This window comes from Siphateles boraxobius, unplaced genomic scaffold (genome assembly GCF_051911475.1).
Source record: "Siphateles boraxobius isolate OS27281-9 unplaced genomic scaffold, OSU_SipBor_1 19, whole genome shotgun sequence".
Lineage (NCBI taxonomy): Eukaryota > Metazoa > Chordata > Actinopteri > Cypriniformes > Leuciscidae > Siphateles > Siphateles boraxobius.
In genome coordinates, this window is record NW_027508799.1 from 5,121,207 (window position 1) to 5,139,711 (window position 18,505).

At 40.9% G+C, this 18,505-nt stretch overlaps 1 protein-coding gene and 1 long non-coding RNA gene across 4 annotated transcripts; both read left to right on the forward strand.

Annotated features, from left to right (window-relative positions):
• Positions 1-5,998: 5,998 nt before the first annotated feature.
• LOC143741620 (uncharacterized) lies at positions 5,999-8,233 on the forward strand. Its single transcript, XM_077233885.1, has 6 exons — positions 5,999-6,028; positions 6,387-6,571; positions 6,751-6,894; positions 6,975-7,100; positions 7,198-7,236; positions 7,323-8,233. The coding sequence occupies exons 2-6, from the start codon at positions 6,565-6,567 to the stop codon at positions 7,634-7,636; spliced, it is 630 nt and encodes a 209-aa protein (XP_077090000.1). The 5' UTR covers positions 5,999-6,028; positions 6,387-6,564; the 3' UTR covers positions 7,637-8,233.
• Positions 8,234-13,928: 5,695 nt separating this feature from the next.
• LOC143741481 (uncharacterized) lies at positions 13,929-15,312 on the forward strand. Of its 3 annotated transcripts, XR_013205070.1 has the most exons (5): positions 13,935-14,064; positions 14,135-14,336; positions 14,430-14,546; positions 14,669-14,874; positions 14,956-15,312. It is a non-coding gene; the product is annotated as an uncharacterized LOC143741481 (long non-coding RNA). The 3 variants fall into 3 exon arrangements; XR_013205071.1 differs by having other exon boundaries at positions 13,929-13,996; positions 14,669-15,312; XR_013205069.1 differs by having other exon boundaries at positions 14,669-15,312.
• The last annotated feature ends 3,193 nt before the right edge of the window (positions 15,313-18,505 follow it).

Below are 18,505 nucleotides of genomic sequence, written 5' to 3' on the forward strand. Positions count from 1 at the left end.
TCGCAACCAGGTTTCTCACCAGTAATCCAGACTCCACTTCACAGAGCCAAGAGTTTGAGTACAAGTAAGTGATGTTATTTGTGAAGTTTTTTTGTCTTGGAAACTATTGCTTCTATTTGATGTCGGCATGAACCGGAAGTTACAAACGACTTTTCTCCAGTGTTGTGACGTATTTAAAAGTGAAACGGTATATTGAACGGAGGGCAGGGTTTTACTCTAGCGCTCCTCTTCTCCATCTCTGCTCATAGCACGGTTTGAGGGGAGTTGCCACGCCCTCGCACCATAGCACATGACCAGAAGAGAAGTCGTTTCGAGGGGGGAGGGAAGGGTAACGTATTTGATTAAAGATTATAAGGCTACATGAATTTTAAAAGAATAATGAAGTGCACAGATAAATCATTTATAATAAACACTACAATATTACATATAAAAATACGAATTGTAAAATCTTACTTCAAGAGCAGGTGAAACAAGTTCAACAAACAATGTTGAAGACGTTTGCTTGCACTGAGCAATTAGGCACAACTTGCAAACAGCACCTGTGGTTGTCGGTTTAATTCCCACTGGGGCTACCTGTACATGTAGTAGACCTAGATATAAAGTAAAATTTAAGATTGTATACTGCATATATTACAGTCTGAATCCTTAGCCTTTCACATTTTTTATTTATTTATGAGAAGCTTCAGAGAAATGTAATTTGTAACACTTTTTTGGATTTTCAGCTTGGTGTAGGGGATAAAGCATGTTTTAGAGACATGTTCCTGAAGACCATTGTTCAAAGTAAGTTGGATATTTTTTTTAGATTTAAGTAGATGTGTATGTCTTATTGTCCTCATGCAATTCAAATTAAATGACAGATCTGTATTTTCTATATTAGCCATCCGGAAGGACCCGGCAACCCAGGATGCACTGATGAGGCGGTCCAGGTTAACGTTACGCGTTACCTGAAAGGAGCATCTGACCGTGAAGGCAGAAAAAGGCGCCGCACAGCTGAGAGGGACCCACAGCCGACCACTTAAAACTAGACTGACTACTGACACCCCAGAATCACTGACAACTGGAATACTTTCTTTATCTTGCAGTCAGTAGAATCAAGACCCCTAAAGAAGTCAGAAGTGTCAGACTACACTCACTCACTGTGGAAATTACTTTCTTTTTTTCTTTTTCAAATAAAGCTTGTAAATCCTTGTGCCACAGGTCAGCATTGCCGTTATAATGGCCTATTTTACTCCAGAGCTTTACTATAAATTACTACCACTTATCATATTGTTAGAAATGGCTTGTAAATGTAGTTATACTTTTATTTATTTGGTATCTTGCACATTATTTGGTATCAAATATCCTCTTTACTTGTCATAATGTTTACTGGTAATTTTTTACCCTAGAGCTGTCCTTTTTATATGAACACTTATTGTAAGTGTTGTAATTTGCTTGTAAGGCTGTTTAACCAAAATTGAATTGGAAACCTGCATGTTAGTATATTGATTTATTTATTTTTCTGTTATGTTTCAGTGATCTGAAATATCTTGTTTAAATGACAGTTACTGTACTTTGAAATGTGGAATAAAAATGCCAATTGTAAATTTGTCTGGTTTGAGCAATCATTATTCTTGCTAAACTGCATGCTATAAATAAAAAAATATATATATAGCCAGAATAAGCGGCGGCAGAGCGCTCGAAAATAGCGTTTGCCTCCGGCGGGCCGCGGAAGGACGGCCTTCAATATATATTTACATGCAGTATTTTTGTGCTTAGCTTAAATATTCACAGACCATGTCGCGATTGGATTTATTCTACTTTCCATGTATTCATCCATCCATTATTTTGCATGTTTTACGTGACATCTGCATTAAGTGAATTCCATTTTCATGACTGGATTCCGGGATTCCCTCTGCATCACGTAAATCGGGACATATCTTTATCTGCAGGAGGGATGGTGTCCTATATCCTCTTTTTGCAGCCACTTTGCGTCCACATTTTTTGCAAATTGGATATCTATCCTCGAGGACAACCACGCTTTTTTTCTACTTTTCATACTGGCCATAATTCGCTTGGCGCTTAGCTTTCAGCTTCAGCTGGGTCTGCATTACCTTTTTTGCGCGTTTGTTCTCCCGCCCTTCAATCAATTCAGTAGTTTCCGGAGTGTGTGATTTTTTTTTCCCCCTTGTATTGTTATTTTTTACTCAGTAACGGATATGATTTCAAATGTAGCGAAGTACAATACTTCAAAGAAAACGTACTTAAAGGTATTGTAGGTAGAAATCCACAAAAATACTTTTTGTCAAAATTTGTTTAAACTGTCTTTATATATCAATGCATAGTTAAAATGTAAGTACTCTGGAAAAGAAATTATAAAAATCGAGTGTCTGTAGTTCTCTCAGGACTGTAATAAACACAGCTCATTATTCCATTAACTCCCACTCCCTCCCTACTCGGCTCCTTCCAAAGCCACGCCCCCAAAACAAATGAACGCGCAATCCCGGCCATTCGCTCAGCTGGAAGAGTCGGACGTGTTTACCAGCTTTAGTGACATCATGTCAGAATCACAAGTAATAAAATAACTAACTTTATCAGTATGAATATAAACAATTAACATGGCTGTTAGTACTCACTATCCAGCTCGCATAACGATACTTGTAAAGTTTAAAATATTTTACTAGCTCGTAACGGAATCAAACTCAATATAAGGCAAAGCTATAAATAGCTTCATTGATACACGTTTGCCGTTACTATCAGTTACACTGTGATGAAGGTGAATTTGTAAGATTCATAACATAAGATTGTTTACAGATAAACTGAATTACATACACTCAAACACCTTCTCACAACTGCATTGCAGACCCAAGATAATATAACACACACACACACACAACATATATTGTATAGCACATACAGATACAACATAAAGACATAGGTAAACATATGTAGAGCATATAACAACAAACCAAACGTGAAAAAACGGAGTAGGTAGAGTTCACGGTGAAAATAGGAACACCGTTTAGGCAGAGGGTAAAGCTAGGTATAAAAATAGATCCCCTAAACTTTTTAACCTAAAGTTAGATTCGGCGAAATTAAATAAAACAGCTTTCGACTGCAGATAGGCCTATTGCTTATTTATCGTCTCAACCCTGGCTCACTAACAGTAACGTTATACTAGTCGACACCAAAGTTACACTGTCATAGCTAAGCCAGTACCGTTAGTTATGCTACGTAACGTTAGGTAGCTAATATTAGGTAGTTAGGTGTGCTAGTGATACATGCTTCATGAAAAAATAAATGCCATCAAAATGAAAACAGCAAGATTACCTGTCCAGCAGAAATAAAGCCATCATGGAGTCACTTTTCAGCCCCTTGAGATCAATCAGTAGTAGCCGACGCTGGAAAGCCACGCCGACTCTCTTATGATTTCTTTATTTATCCAAAGACTTTTTGTTCATAGCCTTTTCAAATACTGTCTTCCTTTTTTTAACTCGTTTGACTTCGCTGCCTCTATATGCAGGTAACGTTACTGAGAATTGTGACTGTTCTTTCTCTGCCATAATTGTTTGTTATTACTAGCTTCCGTTCCTTTTCAAACGGGTGCGCGCATTTGGGCTCCTCCTGTATCAGCAGAGGTGGTATCCATGGTAGCGAGGGAGAGTGACAGTCGCCCCAGCCAATCATTTCTTTCGTCCCGGTTGGAATAATGAGCTGTGTTTATTACAGTCCTGAGAGAACTACAGAAACTCGATTTTTATAATTTATTTTCCAGAGTACTTACATTTTAATTATGCATTGATATATAAAGACAGTTTGAAAAAAATTGGAAAAAAGTATTTTTGGGGATTTCTACCTACAATACCTTTAAGTAAAAGTAAAAGTACAGATTTTAAAAACTACTTTAAAAAGTAGAAGTACACAAAAAAAACTACTCAATTACGTAACGCGAGTAAATGTAATTCGTTACTTTCCACCTCTGGATAATAGGGATTTCTTTCTTACATCTAAGAGCGTTATATTTAGTACAAGTACTTCAAACGAATTAAACCTGTGACCTGTTTCCTGAGTAACATTAAGAATATCTCTATAGATTGTTGCAACACCGCCGCCACGACCGATCAGACGGGGCTCATGCTTATAACAGTATCCTGGTGGAGTGGACTCATTTAGACCAAAATACTCATTTGGTTTAAGCCAGGTTTCAGTAAGGCAAAGTACATCGAAACTATTATCTGTGACCATTTCATTTACAATAACCGCCTTGGGTGTGAGCGATCTAATGTTTAGAAGACCTAGCTTTAGAAATTGTTTTTGTTCACTGATATTTAGATTTTCAGGTTTAATTACAATAAGATTTTTCCTAGATCCTACAGTAGATTTATTATATGGCCTCACTAAACGAGGAATAGACACAGTTTCTATATAATGTTCTACACTAATTATATCAATTAATTTGGCACAGCAAAGACTGTGATTTGGACTTTGATTTTCTAGTCATATGGTGTGTAACGTCTTGGAGATGTTGTCCGACAGAACAGCCGCTCCGATTCTGCTGGGGTGCAGGCCATCAGCACGGTAGAGCCTAGGTCGCTCCCAGAACAGATTCCAATTATTTACAAAGAGCAGTTTCTGTTCATTACACCATGACATTAACCATTCATTTAGTGCAAATAATCTACTGAACCTTTCCTGTCCTTGTCGGTACGTTGGAAGCGGTCCAGACACGATGATCGTTGCCTCAGGCGCTGTGCTGCGTACCGTCTCAATCAGGCTCTTGTAGTCCTTCTTCAGAATCTCCGTCTGCCGCAGCCTGATGTCATTTACTCCCGTGTGCAGCACTACAGCTCCGACGCGCTCGTCACCGTTCAGGATCTCGGGAACCTGTGCGGCGACATCAAGAACACGAGCACCAGGAAAGCAGTGAGTGCGCACCGTACCCTTACCTGAGGTAGCGCGGACATGATGGACCATGGAACTGCCGATGATCACGGCGTCGTCGCGTTCCGACTCGCGAAGGGGGGAGAAGCGGTTCCGGGTGGAGATCTCGAAGACCGGGAGGGGCGGTGAGGTTCTTGCTCTGGTCCTGGCTCGTGTCTTTCGCTGTGGGATCACCCAGGGTCCATGGTGTTGTGTCGGTGCCGGAGTGAATGATGCCAGAGATGATCGCGTCCTCCTGGGCAGAGAAACGCACGGAGTAGACGAAGTCGGAGTCAAAAAGTTACTAACCACTGACTTATGAGCATCGGCGCGTAAAAGCGCTATATAAATAAAAAATTTATCGGCGCATAAATCGGCGCATAAAAGCGCTATATAAATAAAGGTGACTTGACTTGACTTGAAAGGCATTCTCAAAACCGTGGTGAGCAGGAGTATAGGGAAGGCAAAATTAACCTATATTGCGAAGGAATGCAATATAAACTATAAGAAGGGCCTTCTCTCCATTCTGCCTTTTGTCTGATAACCACCCTGACAACTGTCAATGTGTGAACATGTTTACATTTAGGCTATTTCAATAGATTTTTTCAGTCAGTGAAGCCAAATAATTGGGTGACAAATAGCAAATAGACAATTAATTTTACAGGCTAACAAATAGAGTGTTGGGAAAACTCTTATTTTGAAAAACAATTAATGCAAATCCCGCCAATCAGATTTAGCACCAACCACAGGGGAAAATCGAAATATCAAGTGGTTTTTCTGATTTCCGTGCAAGAACGGGAAAAAAACAAAATCAAGTCATAATTTTTTTTTTTTCGTTTTTCTAAAAAAATGAAAAAAGGAGTTGTTTTCTCGTTTTCATATGTTAAAGCAAAAACAAATGAACGAACAATACCCAGACCCATATGCTCTCCCAGCAGTAGGGGCTCAGCGAAAAAATCGGCAGCTGGCAGCAGGAAGTAGCTGCCGTTGACAGCCGGAAGCCCTGCCAAATTAGGAGGCCTGCCAATTCGTGGCAGCCAATCAGTATCGTCCAAGGTAGCAGCAACCAATCACATGTAACTTGAAGTCAAGCGACAGCGAATTTTCAGTAATGGCGGGGGTTTTTGGCGTGGTAAGTTCGTAAATGAATTATCAGATTAATAAATAATTGGTGCTCTGTAAATTGGATTTTAACTTTTTATGTTAGAGACAGTGTATCTTTGCCTACTTTAGTTTAATTTGTTAATTTAATCATTTGTAGAAACACAGCTTGTGCACCGTGTGGTCCTGGTTTGTGAGGGGCTACCATTAACTTTAAATACAACGTTATTATTACTACTATCACCATTAAATTTTTTTTGCATTTGTTAACATGGTAACTTAATCTATTGATTAGAATAAAGGTAATGCTGATTTATTGGAATTATTGACGAGCTCAGCCTACACGTGCAACACTAACCATATCGTTTTTTGTGTATTTAATTTTTCAGGGGATTGTCTGATATCCAACCATTTATTGATTTTTGTTTTATTACTATTGCATTTTTTGACAAAACAGTTCTTTTAAGAACTACCTTTCTATCACTAACTCTACCTGTCTATCTCTAACTCTACCTTTCTATCTGTGTACACTCTGTTCTACGCCTCTTGTGTAACTGCCAAACAATTATGGCAGGTAAGAAGCCAATTATTTCCCAAAATCTTACTAACTAAAGTTAATTTGAGCAGAACATGCAAACACCTGCCCATGTTAAAGATGTATTTAGACTTCTTAAATGTTCTACCTTTATATATGAATTAATTTGTGTTGCTATTTTGATGTATGTTATTTTCGCGTATACACTGCATGTGTAGGAATACCCTTTGCTTTTGGAAAAGACGATGTCTTTTCTGGGACAGGCAGTTGTCCCTACTGTACAACTGGTGGGATGTCAAGTCCTGAGCACTTTCAGGCAAAGCATGTAAAGCATGCCATACATTTTGAGGACAATGGCATCCGTAAGCATTGTACAAAGCACACATGCATTTTACATGTTTGTTGTAAGTTAAAATGTATTAACATTGTCTTGTCTTTCTAGAAAAATATTGTGTTGCTTGCTTTTGTTTGAATGCCCGACAACAAAATAGGTGCCATTGGCATTGCTCTAAGTGTCAGCACATCTTGTGTCGTGCCCCTGACTTTAAAAAGCACCTACATAATCATAGTGTGTGCAATGTTATTAGTTAAATTTTAAAGTCTTGTTTCATTTTGATTTCATTCATGTTATGATTAACTCACCTCATCTTTTGTCCTTTTTGCAGATATTTCAGTTACATGCAAAATTACCAACAACCCAGACAGTATGTACTTTTGATACTGGTATTTAAGAATGTTTAATATTTGTTGATCTTTGTCTACTTTAGCATGTTTATATATTGTCCCTCAGAAATGCCATCATCAGAAAAACCAAAGGCAGGACAGCAGGTCAAGGAACAGCCACCTGTCATTTGTATTGATGAACGAAATGGGATTTTTGTCACCCCAAAAGATGCCCATGGACCTAGAGTCCCTGTTCACGTAAAGAAACAAGTCGTCTTGGGGTCTATTGCCTGTGAGTCACCTCTGTGTCGAGATTTTATGAGGATTGGAGTAGAAAGTGGCAATCCAGGCATTGAATGCGATCACCTTCAGAGGACCAATAGAGCTGTGTGCTATTCTGCACCAGCAGCACTTAGGGAAGACTTTGCAGTCAATGGTTGACAGTTGCCTGCTGTCCAAAACCCGACAAGATGTATGTGTGCAGCTAACAAACAAAAGTATTGCTGGTGGTGGGGATTGTGTTTTTCCGATTTTTTTGGCATGAGCATACCTCTGTCAGGTTAGTTTCTTTGTTTACTGGGGTAAGAGACAACTGGTGTCAGTTCGAAAGGACCAGAGTCTCTTTTGATAGCCATCTGGGCAAGTGGCACTGCCAGTGCCGCAATAGAATGAGAAGCTGCGTCCACAGATACCTGTGCATGTGGTGGCTGTTTCAAGAGAAACCCCACCTCCTTTTCTGTCAAACTGACCTAAATGCTGAAGACAGTAATGTGGATGAAAGGGTCAGAGATGTTGCAGAGACAGAAGTGGCACCACTGGCTTCTACTGACATACAGGAGTTGACAGATTATTTGTGGCGGCAAAAGAGGGTGCCAGAAAACCTTCCACAGGATTTGTCAACAAAAGAATGCCAAATCCCAGACTTCTTTGAACCCCTGGAGTCCAACTGTCCTTATTGCCCTGGTCCCACTCCACAAGCTTTGGGGGAGAGGGTACTAATTACATGGCATGGGACAGTGTATGGAATATCTTCAGTGACTCAAGGCTGATTTCAGAAATGTATAGATCTCTTTTTCATGTATTTTCCACAATGTGATGAACATTTAATCTTTTAAACAATTTCTGTCTTCTCCAGATGTGCCAGTGTATGTGAAGAACTGCCTTGTTTGTGGATGTCCAGTGAGGTTTCAAGAATATCAGTCTGGTTTCCACAATAGGGGATTATCACGCTGATACGTAGTACTTCCGCATTCAGTGATCTTTGTGCACTGTCACTTCCGGTGAATCACTCTGGCGAATCCATGATGGACGACCCGTTTACTTATACTGCATCCCTCGTAAATTTACCCAAAATAACTTTTTCTGACGTACATCGATTAACTGAACAACATTCCATCACAGCCCGCTCCAAAGTGGACAAGGGATACAGTTTCTTTTTCGAGAACTTCATCTACGACTACGAAGGTGAGTGGCTATTAGCTAGCTAACGCTAGCTAACATAACATTAGCTAGGTAGGTTAGTTTATGCTAATGTCAGTTTGGCGTCAGCTCAGATGTTCGTATGGTTAAACCCACATAAATTAAGATTATTCAAGAGGCTGAGTCAATTCACCCATTTCATTTGTATTCTGAAAGGAAGAAGGTTAGCCTCTCAGTGTCAACTAGATAACGTCAGCATACGAGTGTCCCTTTTGCTAGAATGAACAATCCACAGTATATGCATTAATTATAATTTTGTCCACCAGTGTCCAACATCATTGACAGGGCGGTTGCTGTCAGGTCTAGGTGTTACAGGTCAATGAGGAAGCGAGAACAGTCACATTATTTGAAGGTTATTTTAGGAAGCTAAGGCAAGAAGTTTAACCCCTTCCACTGTTGCCTGTTTACATCAAGTCAGTCAACAGCCATGTGCAATAAATTGCTATACCTTTGTGACATACAATATCATGAAAATGTAACTTTGCATTTAAATTCTTTAATATCCTGTTTGTACAATCCAACATGTTAATGGTGTAAGGGGTTAACTACTCTACTGCGGTTGCAGATTTCCTAGAATTTTTGGTTAATTGTAATGTTATTCCTTACATTTCTATATCATTTGAAAACGATTTTCATTTTAGTTTGACTTTATCAACTAAAATTGTGTTGTGTCTTTAATGTAGATTTTTTTCCAAGCTGATGCAGCCGAACTTCAAGAAACCTCATGCAGCTGTACAGCAGGCAAGGCTCTGTGCAACCATCTAGTGGCCTTGTTGTTCCAGAGTGCCCATTACAGCATGTTGCAGGTGAGAGCTGTGGTCTGGGATGATGTTTACATGGGCAGGAGTGACACTGCCATTGATTGTTAACAAGGGCTGTGCAATTAATTTAATTTCGATTTCATTTTCGATTTTGGCTCACAACGATCACCTAAATAGTACTTTTTTTAATTGATTGTTTAAACATTAATCTCATAAAATTATTACAGTTGTAATTTTGCAGTGTAAATTAATTAATTTGATTGATAACAGCCCTGTTTATTTAAAACTGAATTTGATCAAATGTAAGAATTTGACATAAAAGATTGTCCTTTATAAAGGTAAATAACGCTCTGGTGACCCCCCTACAACAAATTACTTCGTAAACATGTCACATTTTTTACCACTTGTGACTTTGCAGTTCTGTTTAATAGGTCAAAAAGTACAATAAATGGACAAATTTAGATTTATTTTAAGAATTGTTGAAAGGTGTCTTTTTAATAAATGCAACACGTTCCCAAAGTCAAATAATCGTGATTTCAATACTGACCAAAATAATCTTGATTATGATTTTTTCCATAATCGAGCAGCCCTAGCACATCCTCAATCCCGTTTTGCTCTTCTATCTCTTGTTCTGCAGGTGAGAGCTGTTCCACCACCTGTGGCCTGCACAAGTTCTCTGCAAACATGGCATCGACCAAGGACAAAGGTAACATTGTAGCTGCGCGGAGCTGCACCGCATTGAATAGACTTCCAGTCTATTTTTCAGCCGGGGCGTGAGATGTGGGGATAATTTAACACTTAATGTTTTTAATTTTACGTTTCAGGATCCCTCCCTGACCCGCAAGTCTTGTCTCTTGGGAAACGACTGAAAAATCTCAGGCCGCAACCACTAATATCCTCAGTGCTGCATGGCTTGTCTCAACTCTCCATGGTCGACTCCAGGTTCGGACCTGTGCCGCGAGGTTCACTCCTGTCCTACCAGTGTCCTCCTGTGGTCAAACACGGAAATGATGTTCAACACCCAGATGCACCAACATTCCCTAATCTGCCTATAGAGGGGTCAACATTTCCCACTACTTTCCCAAACTTTGACCCAAACTCTCAACAGTCTCTCCATTTGGACAGCTTAACGGTGACACACGAGATGGCAGCTGAGAGGGAGGAGCAGACACGTGAGCAGTCCGAGTGCCCATTATGGCAAGCTTTACGCAAGCCTAGAGTGACAGCTAGTAGGTTCTATGAGGTTAGCCATGTGAAAGGGCCATCTCCTGGTCAGACCCTGGCAGGGCGGATACTAAAGGGAGTACTCCAAACTCCCGCCATGAAAAGGGGCCTTGAACGCGAGCCACAGGTGCTGGAACAATATTCAAAACATTTCAATGTAAATGTCTCACACTGTGGATTTGTTATCCATCCCGATGCTCCTCACCTCGGGGCTAGCCCCGATGCAAGGGTATATGACCCTAGTGCCATTCCGTGTTTTGGCCTTGCTGAAGTTAAATGCCCAGACATCTCTAGCATTTCTGAGGCAGGACATGTAAAAATGGTGAATGGTCAGGCAAAACTGAAGCAGAATCATAAATACCACTGGCAGGTTCAAGGTCAATTGGCAGTAACTGGATTGAGTTGGTGCGATTTTATAACAGACACTGAGGGAGACTTCACAGTTGAAAGAGTCTGGAGGGATGATGAAATGATAAAAGAGATGAAAAAGAAGGTGGACCTGTACTTCTTTGGTACATATATGAATGTGTATCTTCAACAGAAAGTAAAATGAACTAAATTAATAAAGGAATTGAATCAAAGGACTTTATTACATTTTTTTCTGAGTACATTATTTACTACATTACATATTAACATCATTTTGAATACTTTCAGGACAAACTGACCCTTTAGAATTGATTATAGATGAACGACTTATTAAATTATATACATCATTTTGAATACTTTCAGGACAAACTGACCCTTTAGAATTGATTATAGATGAACAACTTATTCAATTATATACATCAATATATACAATGTTTTCAGTACATAGTTAAATGCATGTGATCGGGGGAACACTATTCAACAGGGATGTAGCCTTTTAAATCAAGTGGTCCCTGGAAGTTGGTCATCACACAGCAGACGGTCCACAGCTGGTTGACTGTCCCAGACAAGGTTAGAGGGAGAGTGTGTTCCCAAATGCGATATTCCTTGACTCTGCGTATTGCTCTTTCCACAAGGATTCGAAGTCGGGCGATTGCTTGTGTTTTTAGAGCATCCTCTTTGGTGAACTGCGCTGTGGTTAGAGATGAAATAAGTTAATTTCTATTATTTCAGTGACTGCCTCAGTACTTTTTAAACATTTCTCTGCACATCTTAATGATTATCATTTCACAGTTTTAATTTGAAATGTTCATTCCTTTCATGCCTACCTGTCATCTTGAAGGGTGGTATAATCAGCGTTGCCCCACGGTCAGCTAGCAGCTTCTCAATAGTGAAACCCTTGTCTGCCATGCAGCCATCTCCTGGCTCCAGTAAGTCGAGCAGTCCACTTCGTTCAGTCAGCTCTCGGTCAGAGATGGAGCCGGTGAAGAGACTTGACACAAAAGTCACAGCACTACATGGGGCAATCCCAATTAATCCCTTAAAGGTTGTCGTATTTTTGTCACACGATGAGAAAACCTCTGACTGGAGAGTGAGGGATAATGGATTCTGACATCGTACCTCGGTGCAGTCGATGATTACCCGAACATCTGGACAGTTCTGCACAAATTTGCTTGGCATGGTGTTCTTGACTTGCTGTTTACTCATCCAGATGGGAAGGGAGCCAAGAAGCAGGTAAAGGTAGTTGGTCCATGTTATAACAACACGGGAGACAGTGGACACACTGACCTGAAACATGTCAGCCAGCACCTTCTCTTGCAGGCCTGCAGCAACTCGGCAGCAGAAGAGAAAAAACTCATCAACCAGTTGCAGTCTACGCGTTGGACTGGGAGAAATGGGTTCAAATGTTTGTCCCTTTTTCTGAGCTTTCGACCAATAAACCAGCATGGAGGCAGATGGTTGAATAGCCTCCCAGAAGTCACAAAAAACATATCTTGACGTGAATCTTGTGTAAAAAAGGATGTCCTTGTCTGAGACACAAAATCTGTGAAAATGCACTTGATCCACTTTCAGCTGTGACAGCTCTGTTGTCAGTTCCTTGATTTTCTCTTCCAATTGATGTATGCGTGCAGCAGCAGCATCCAGTGCACCTGTATGAGATGAGAGAAACAATTTAAACATCACATTTTGTCTGTGACTTGCATATTAGAAGTAGTTTGGACCTCTAAAGCTACATGAAATAGCTTTTTATAGCTCAATATTCACCTTTACGTTTAATCAGGTAAGATATAAAATGCAACAATTGTACTTGTGATTAAGCTTCTCACATTGTGGTATTGGTCAAATGCTGGGACATCAGTAAGTCTAAACATTTTGTGCCGGTGCTCTGAAAAGTTACACACACCTCCTCGGTATTAGGGCTGCACGATATTTGTGAAAAAAAGTGCGATATGCGATAACTCATTAAATAATGTGATATTCGATATGGGAGACGATAATGCTTAAAGTGTGTAAAATAAACGTAAATTATCTTTAAAATATATTTTAAATTATATAACCTACATATGTGTTTCACATTCTTTTTGTGACACGAAAACATCTCTACAGCTTCTGAAAGTTAACATCAGTGTTTTACTGTCACATAAGAAGTGTTATTTTAACATCAGTAAACCACAGGGTTTAGGGTTTCAGGAAGGCCTACATTAACAGTTTAACAACAGACATTAAATAATCAAATGTAAAAATAAAACACTGCTTAGTTTTCACTGTATAAATTAAACATATACTGATTCTTATTAAAGCTTCTTATTAAACAATGACATACCTGGTTTAGGAGCAGAAGCGTAATCATGTTCTGTCATCACCACCGAAGCTGCGACCTCCTCCATCGCCTCTTCCTCACATGGCAGGGGCTGCTCCAGAGGAAGGGCTGGGCAAACGTCATGGCCTAAGCGAGTTGACGCTCTTTTATAAGCGGACTCCCTTCTTGGCAGTCCCCAGTTGTTCCACTGGAAACGGGAGGGTACAGACCCGATTTTTAGACGCTTGATTCGACCCCGGTTGGTAAAGTTAGCCTCGTCAGCTAACGCTAGTCTGCTAGCACTACCTGTAACATTAGTGTAGTCTGACTCACTAAAGTGCCGGCTACAAACAAACGTGCTACCTTGTTTTATTTTAAAGTTTGGCCCTTCATCCCGGCGAACCACTTTAATCCACTTCTTCCTTAGACTCAATTCAGTCGGGAATCCATGAAAACTTAAGTAGGGTTGGCGTTGTTTGTTCGATTTACAAAGTGGAACAGAGCAGTGACATCTAGCTTTCGTTTCCGCCATTGTTGAACTGCGCCGGAAGTTGACATGCACAAAGTTGACAAATACCGCCCATGAAACCCGGAAGCGTGATAATCCCCTATAATGAAAACAGGACCTTTTTGACCATTCCCCTCTGTTCTCTTCTGACAGCTGGACTGGCAGTGAGTGACTTAAAAATATGACTTGAATTTCACAAATACTTCTACATGTCGGGTGTGTGTGTGTGTGTGTGTGTGTGTGTGTGTGTGTGTGTGTGTGTGTGTGTGTGTGTGTGTGTGTGTGTGTGTGTGTGTTTATAGAATCATATTGCCCTTGGACGTTTTTTGCAAACAATGGAGGATCATGCCAACATCACTCTTCCACACAATTTGATACGAAAGGCATTTTATAATTTCTCTGCTCTGAGGGTGTACTCCGATGACTATTCATGTGTCAGATGTGGCCACAGCCCTCCGGTTTTGGTTGCAGATGGAAACTGGAAAATTGCATTTGATTTACCTGGTAAGTGAGAGTGTATTGTTAATTGTGAGTGCATATAATGACTGGTCTTGATATATATTTGCTTCTTTGCTCATTGTCTTGGTTGTGTATTAGCACATCTGTTTAAACGGCCAAATTTGGACGAAATCTGCAAAGAGGATACTCAAGTTAATGTGAGAACAAGATGGGAGACACTTGAGAAGGAAATGACTGCTTCTGGGATCTGTGATGGTAAGTGCTATTTTGGGGGTGGAGTGGGGGTACCCATAGCTTACATCCTGAAATGAAACTTTCATTTCAGGATGTAAGCTATGGGTACCCCCACTCCCACTATTTTCCTTTTTGCATTTTAGGCAACACATTTGCCAATCCTTATTCACATCCCTTGACATACACTGCCTTTACTCCATGGCTGGTTAACTGCTCTAGGATAAGCGATATTGTTCCAAAGACAGAAGTGTACAAAGGTCTGTCTCAGAAAGATCGTGCTTTCACCTCTAGATGTGGCTTGGAGATAGATGAAGAAGCCATTTTGAGCCAAGTGCTGGAGTCCAAAACTGTATGTAGTGTACCTTATTCTGCTAATGATGTTTTCTTCTACCATTTTTTTGTCTTTATTAACCATGACTTTTATATTTAGCCAAAGAAAGAAGCCTTGGTGAAAGCCTGCAATGCCCTGGGAGTATCACACATGGGTAGTACCACTGACTTAATTAACAGACTTGAGGAGCTACTCCTTTACAAGGATTTGTACCCCAAAATGTTTGTTAAGCTTCAAAAGGCCGGTGGTAAGACTTTGTCATATGTTAAAGGGTTAGTTCACCCATTTAGGAAAATGTTGTCATTAATCACTCACCCTTATGTCATTCTAAATCCGTAAGACCTTTGTTCATCTTTGGAATACAAATTAAGATATTTTTTATGAAATCCGAGAGGTTTCTGACCCCTCCATAGAATGCAACGCAATAACCAATTTCAATGCCCAGAAAGGTAGTAAAAAGTCTGTCTCCAGTAGTTCAACTTTTTAAAGTTACGAAGCGACGAGAATACTTTTTGTGCGCAAACAACGAGTTTGTGAAAACACTGCTGCACACATCCAGGCAGCAGCGGAAAAACGACTTGAAGTCCGGTTCCCATGGGTGACAAGTGTGGGCTTGTCATCAAGAAAAGGAATCAATGCAGGATTCTCCTTGTATGATCGGTTCCATCAAAAAATCAAAGCAGATAAGAGGTTTTGAGAAGTTTGAAATTGGCACCACACTTAGCTGCTCTTGTGAATTCCCCCGTAGCTGAACAGCAGATATTCTTTGTGTCAAATGAGGGATGAACATTATATGTTCTCCCTACGACTGTTCTTTCATCTTCACAAAAAAAGAGTTATTGAAAAATACACGAAAACTTTGAAGATGCAGGCAAAGCATTCCATCCACATTGGCCTACATGGGTAATTGACATTCAGGAGTGAAGGTAGTTTTAGTGATTACTGATTTTCAATATTGCCTCAAATGCACTTTAGATTGTTTCTGTAGTGAAGTGCCGCTGTTGCGTGCTGTCCTCTCTGCGTGTGTTGACTTCGCCCTGGATGTGTGAAGTTAATCAGCATTTAATTCCAAGGTGTATATTAAGGTGGTGGTTTTGCCACCGGACATGGAGTTAATGTGCTCCCGTCTATGTCTGGTGCTATGGCTGGAGGTGCTGGGCTGTTTATGGATAAGCGCACGTGGTGCTGAGGTTTCGCAACCATTGGTAATACGCGTCGTTTGCCGGATACCATCGCAAGTTATATATCTTGCACTACGTATCGCTGGTGTATTGCTGCTTGGCTTCCTGCTCTGCTTTGTGAACTTTGTTCTGCTGTTGGTGGCTGGACGAATGACGCGACCTCCGCATGTTTGGTGAATTAATCCGCCTATAGAAGGGCACGTGAAGACTGCTGCATGGCTGTGGACTTTCACCGCTGCTGTTTTGTTCCTACTACTTTAGTTTTATTGTTTTTTTTCTTCAATCAACATGCTTCAGTGCAGTTGCTCACGTGTGAGCACGCTTCCGCATTGTTGATGTTTGTCTTTTGCGTTTGTTTGAGTTATTTTGCTTTGTTCGTGGGTGTGTAATTAACCCAGTTGTTTGTGTATTTTTTTGTGTACTTTTCCGTTTGGGTATCTTTGTTGCTTTATTATTTTGTGACTTGTTAATTTATAATTTTTCTGCATTTTGCGTGTTTTGATTTCTTTGTTATTTTTGGGTGCTGTCTTTGTATTTTTTTGGTATTATGAATAATGTTTTTTTTTTTCTTTTGTTCACTGCAAGTTATCCTCTGCTTGTTCTAAGGAAAGGGGAATGGTGAGTGGTAACCGGCCTGTGAAGCCTGGTCAGGTTGGTCCGTAGTGATCTATTCACAATCACTGAAACTGATGAGTGCAGGTTTGAGTGGATTGCGGGGTGTTTTTCCTTTAGTTATGCATGTTATTTTATGTCTTTTTGTATATTGTGTCCTGTAAATTGGTTACCCACATGTGGGTACAATTAAATTTATTTTGTAATTTTTTATTTCTTGTGTTTCAGGCACTGTGAGTCCGGAGCAGGAGGGCTAGTTGCTCCATTTTGGTGGCAGGTCCTGATGAGACACAGTGTGTGGTCTGCAACCCATAGTGATTGATCTTGGTTGACGTGAGTGTGTGTGAAGTGTAGTGCACGTGTGGGTGCTCCTTTACCATCGCTGATGTTAGCGACGTCTGGCACTAGCTTGTCCTGCTTCTGGTAATCACGAGTCCAGTGAGTTGTTTATTGTGTGTCGTGGTTATGATTGAGCCTAACTGACTGGCACGGCAGCATTTTATCGCTGTCCAATAAGTCTCAGAGTCTCTGTGTAAGGGAAACATCGAACCTGTGTGTTCTCACTAGGATACTTCCCTGGCTTAGTGACCAGGGTGGCGTAGTCGACTTTCTTCCTCCCTTTGCTCTCTCTCTCTCTTCTTGCTTTGTCTCCCTGTCTTTCTCACGCTCTTTCTCTGTCCATCAAACGTACCGCTTGCCACATTTCAATTAGCCATAAACAAATAAATGTTTTTTGTGTGCTCTACAAGTAGTACCACAGAACTTCAAGAAGGTAAAGTTGACTTGAATCACTTAAGTAATTGTAAATATCAGGTTTAGGTTTTTATATAAATCATTATTTGGTAGCCAATATCCCAAATATGCCATGTTTTAATACAAAATACCTGATGAAATAAAAACATCAATTTTAATCATCATTACTTCACCATATTCTAAACTTCTGTATTTTGTAGTTCCACCAAGTTCACCAGAGCCTGACACAGATTGCTGGGGACGGACAAACATACGTGCCAGGAAGGAAACGTCTACGGTTACGTATGTAACCCTCGTTCCCTGAGTAGGGAACGGAGACGTTACGTCGGATGACGACGAATGGGGTTTCGCTTAGAAAGCCTATCAACTTCGAGTATTACAAAACGAGCCAATGGCAAAGAAATGCCATGGGTCTGCGGAATTTGCATGGCGTAACTCCGCCCCACCTCGTGGGTATAAAAGGAGGAAGCCGGCAGCAAGCAGATATGTTTCTTCGCTGAGGAGCCAAGACTGAGCTCAGGCGATCCCCGCGGTACAGCGGAAAGTGGCAGGCAGACGTAACGTCTCCGTTCCCTACTCAGGGAACGAGGGTTACATACGTAACCGTAGACGTTCCCTTTCGTTGTCACTCCGAGTTACGTCGGATGACGACGAATGGGGTTACCAGTCTAATCACGCCACCTTCTCAGCTGTCTTCCAGTGCCCTGCGTAAATCGAGATCCCTGTCAGCCTGGACAAAGGACTCCATATAACACAGGAATACCAAGGTACACTGGGAAGCATATCCCAAGCTAGGGGAAGTATGCAATTAATGCCAGCCCGGAGGGGGGGGACTTAGAGAATACACATATGACCCGAAGGAAGCATATGGGAAACACTGGGGTGTCCAGCCGCAGGTGGAATATTTCAACCCCAGGGGTGGCAAGGTGGCTTGCCAAGGGAAAGACACACGCTCAGAGAGGCTTACAGTGGAAATACACATGTGGGGGTCGCTCAGAGGAGGGACCATGCACACGGGAGGCACCTAGCCGACGCACAGGCAATAGACACTGGCGCCGACGTCAGGAGTGCTGGAGGAGCTCAGGGCTTTCGGAGAAGCTCAC

Coding starts and splice junctions, on each gene's coding strand:
- LOC143741620 (XM_077233885.1), top strand. Junction 6,895..6,974: donor TTTTGAGGACAATGGCATCC/GTAAGCATTGTA, acceptor TTGTCTTTCTAG/AAAAATATTGTGTTGCTTGC. Junction 7,237..7,322: donor AATTACCAACAACCCAGACA/GTATGTACTTTT, acceptor ATTGTCCCTCAG/AAATGCCATCATCAGAAAAA.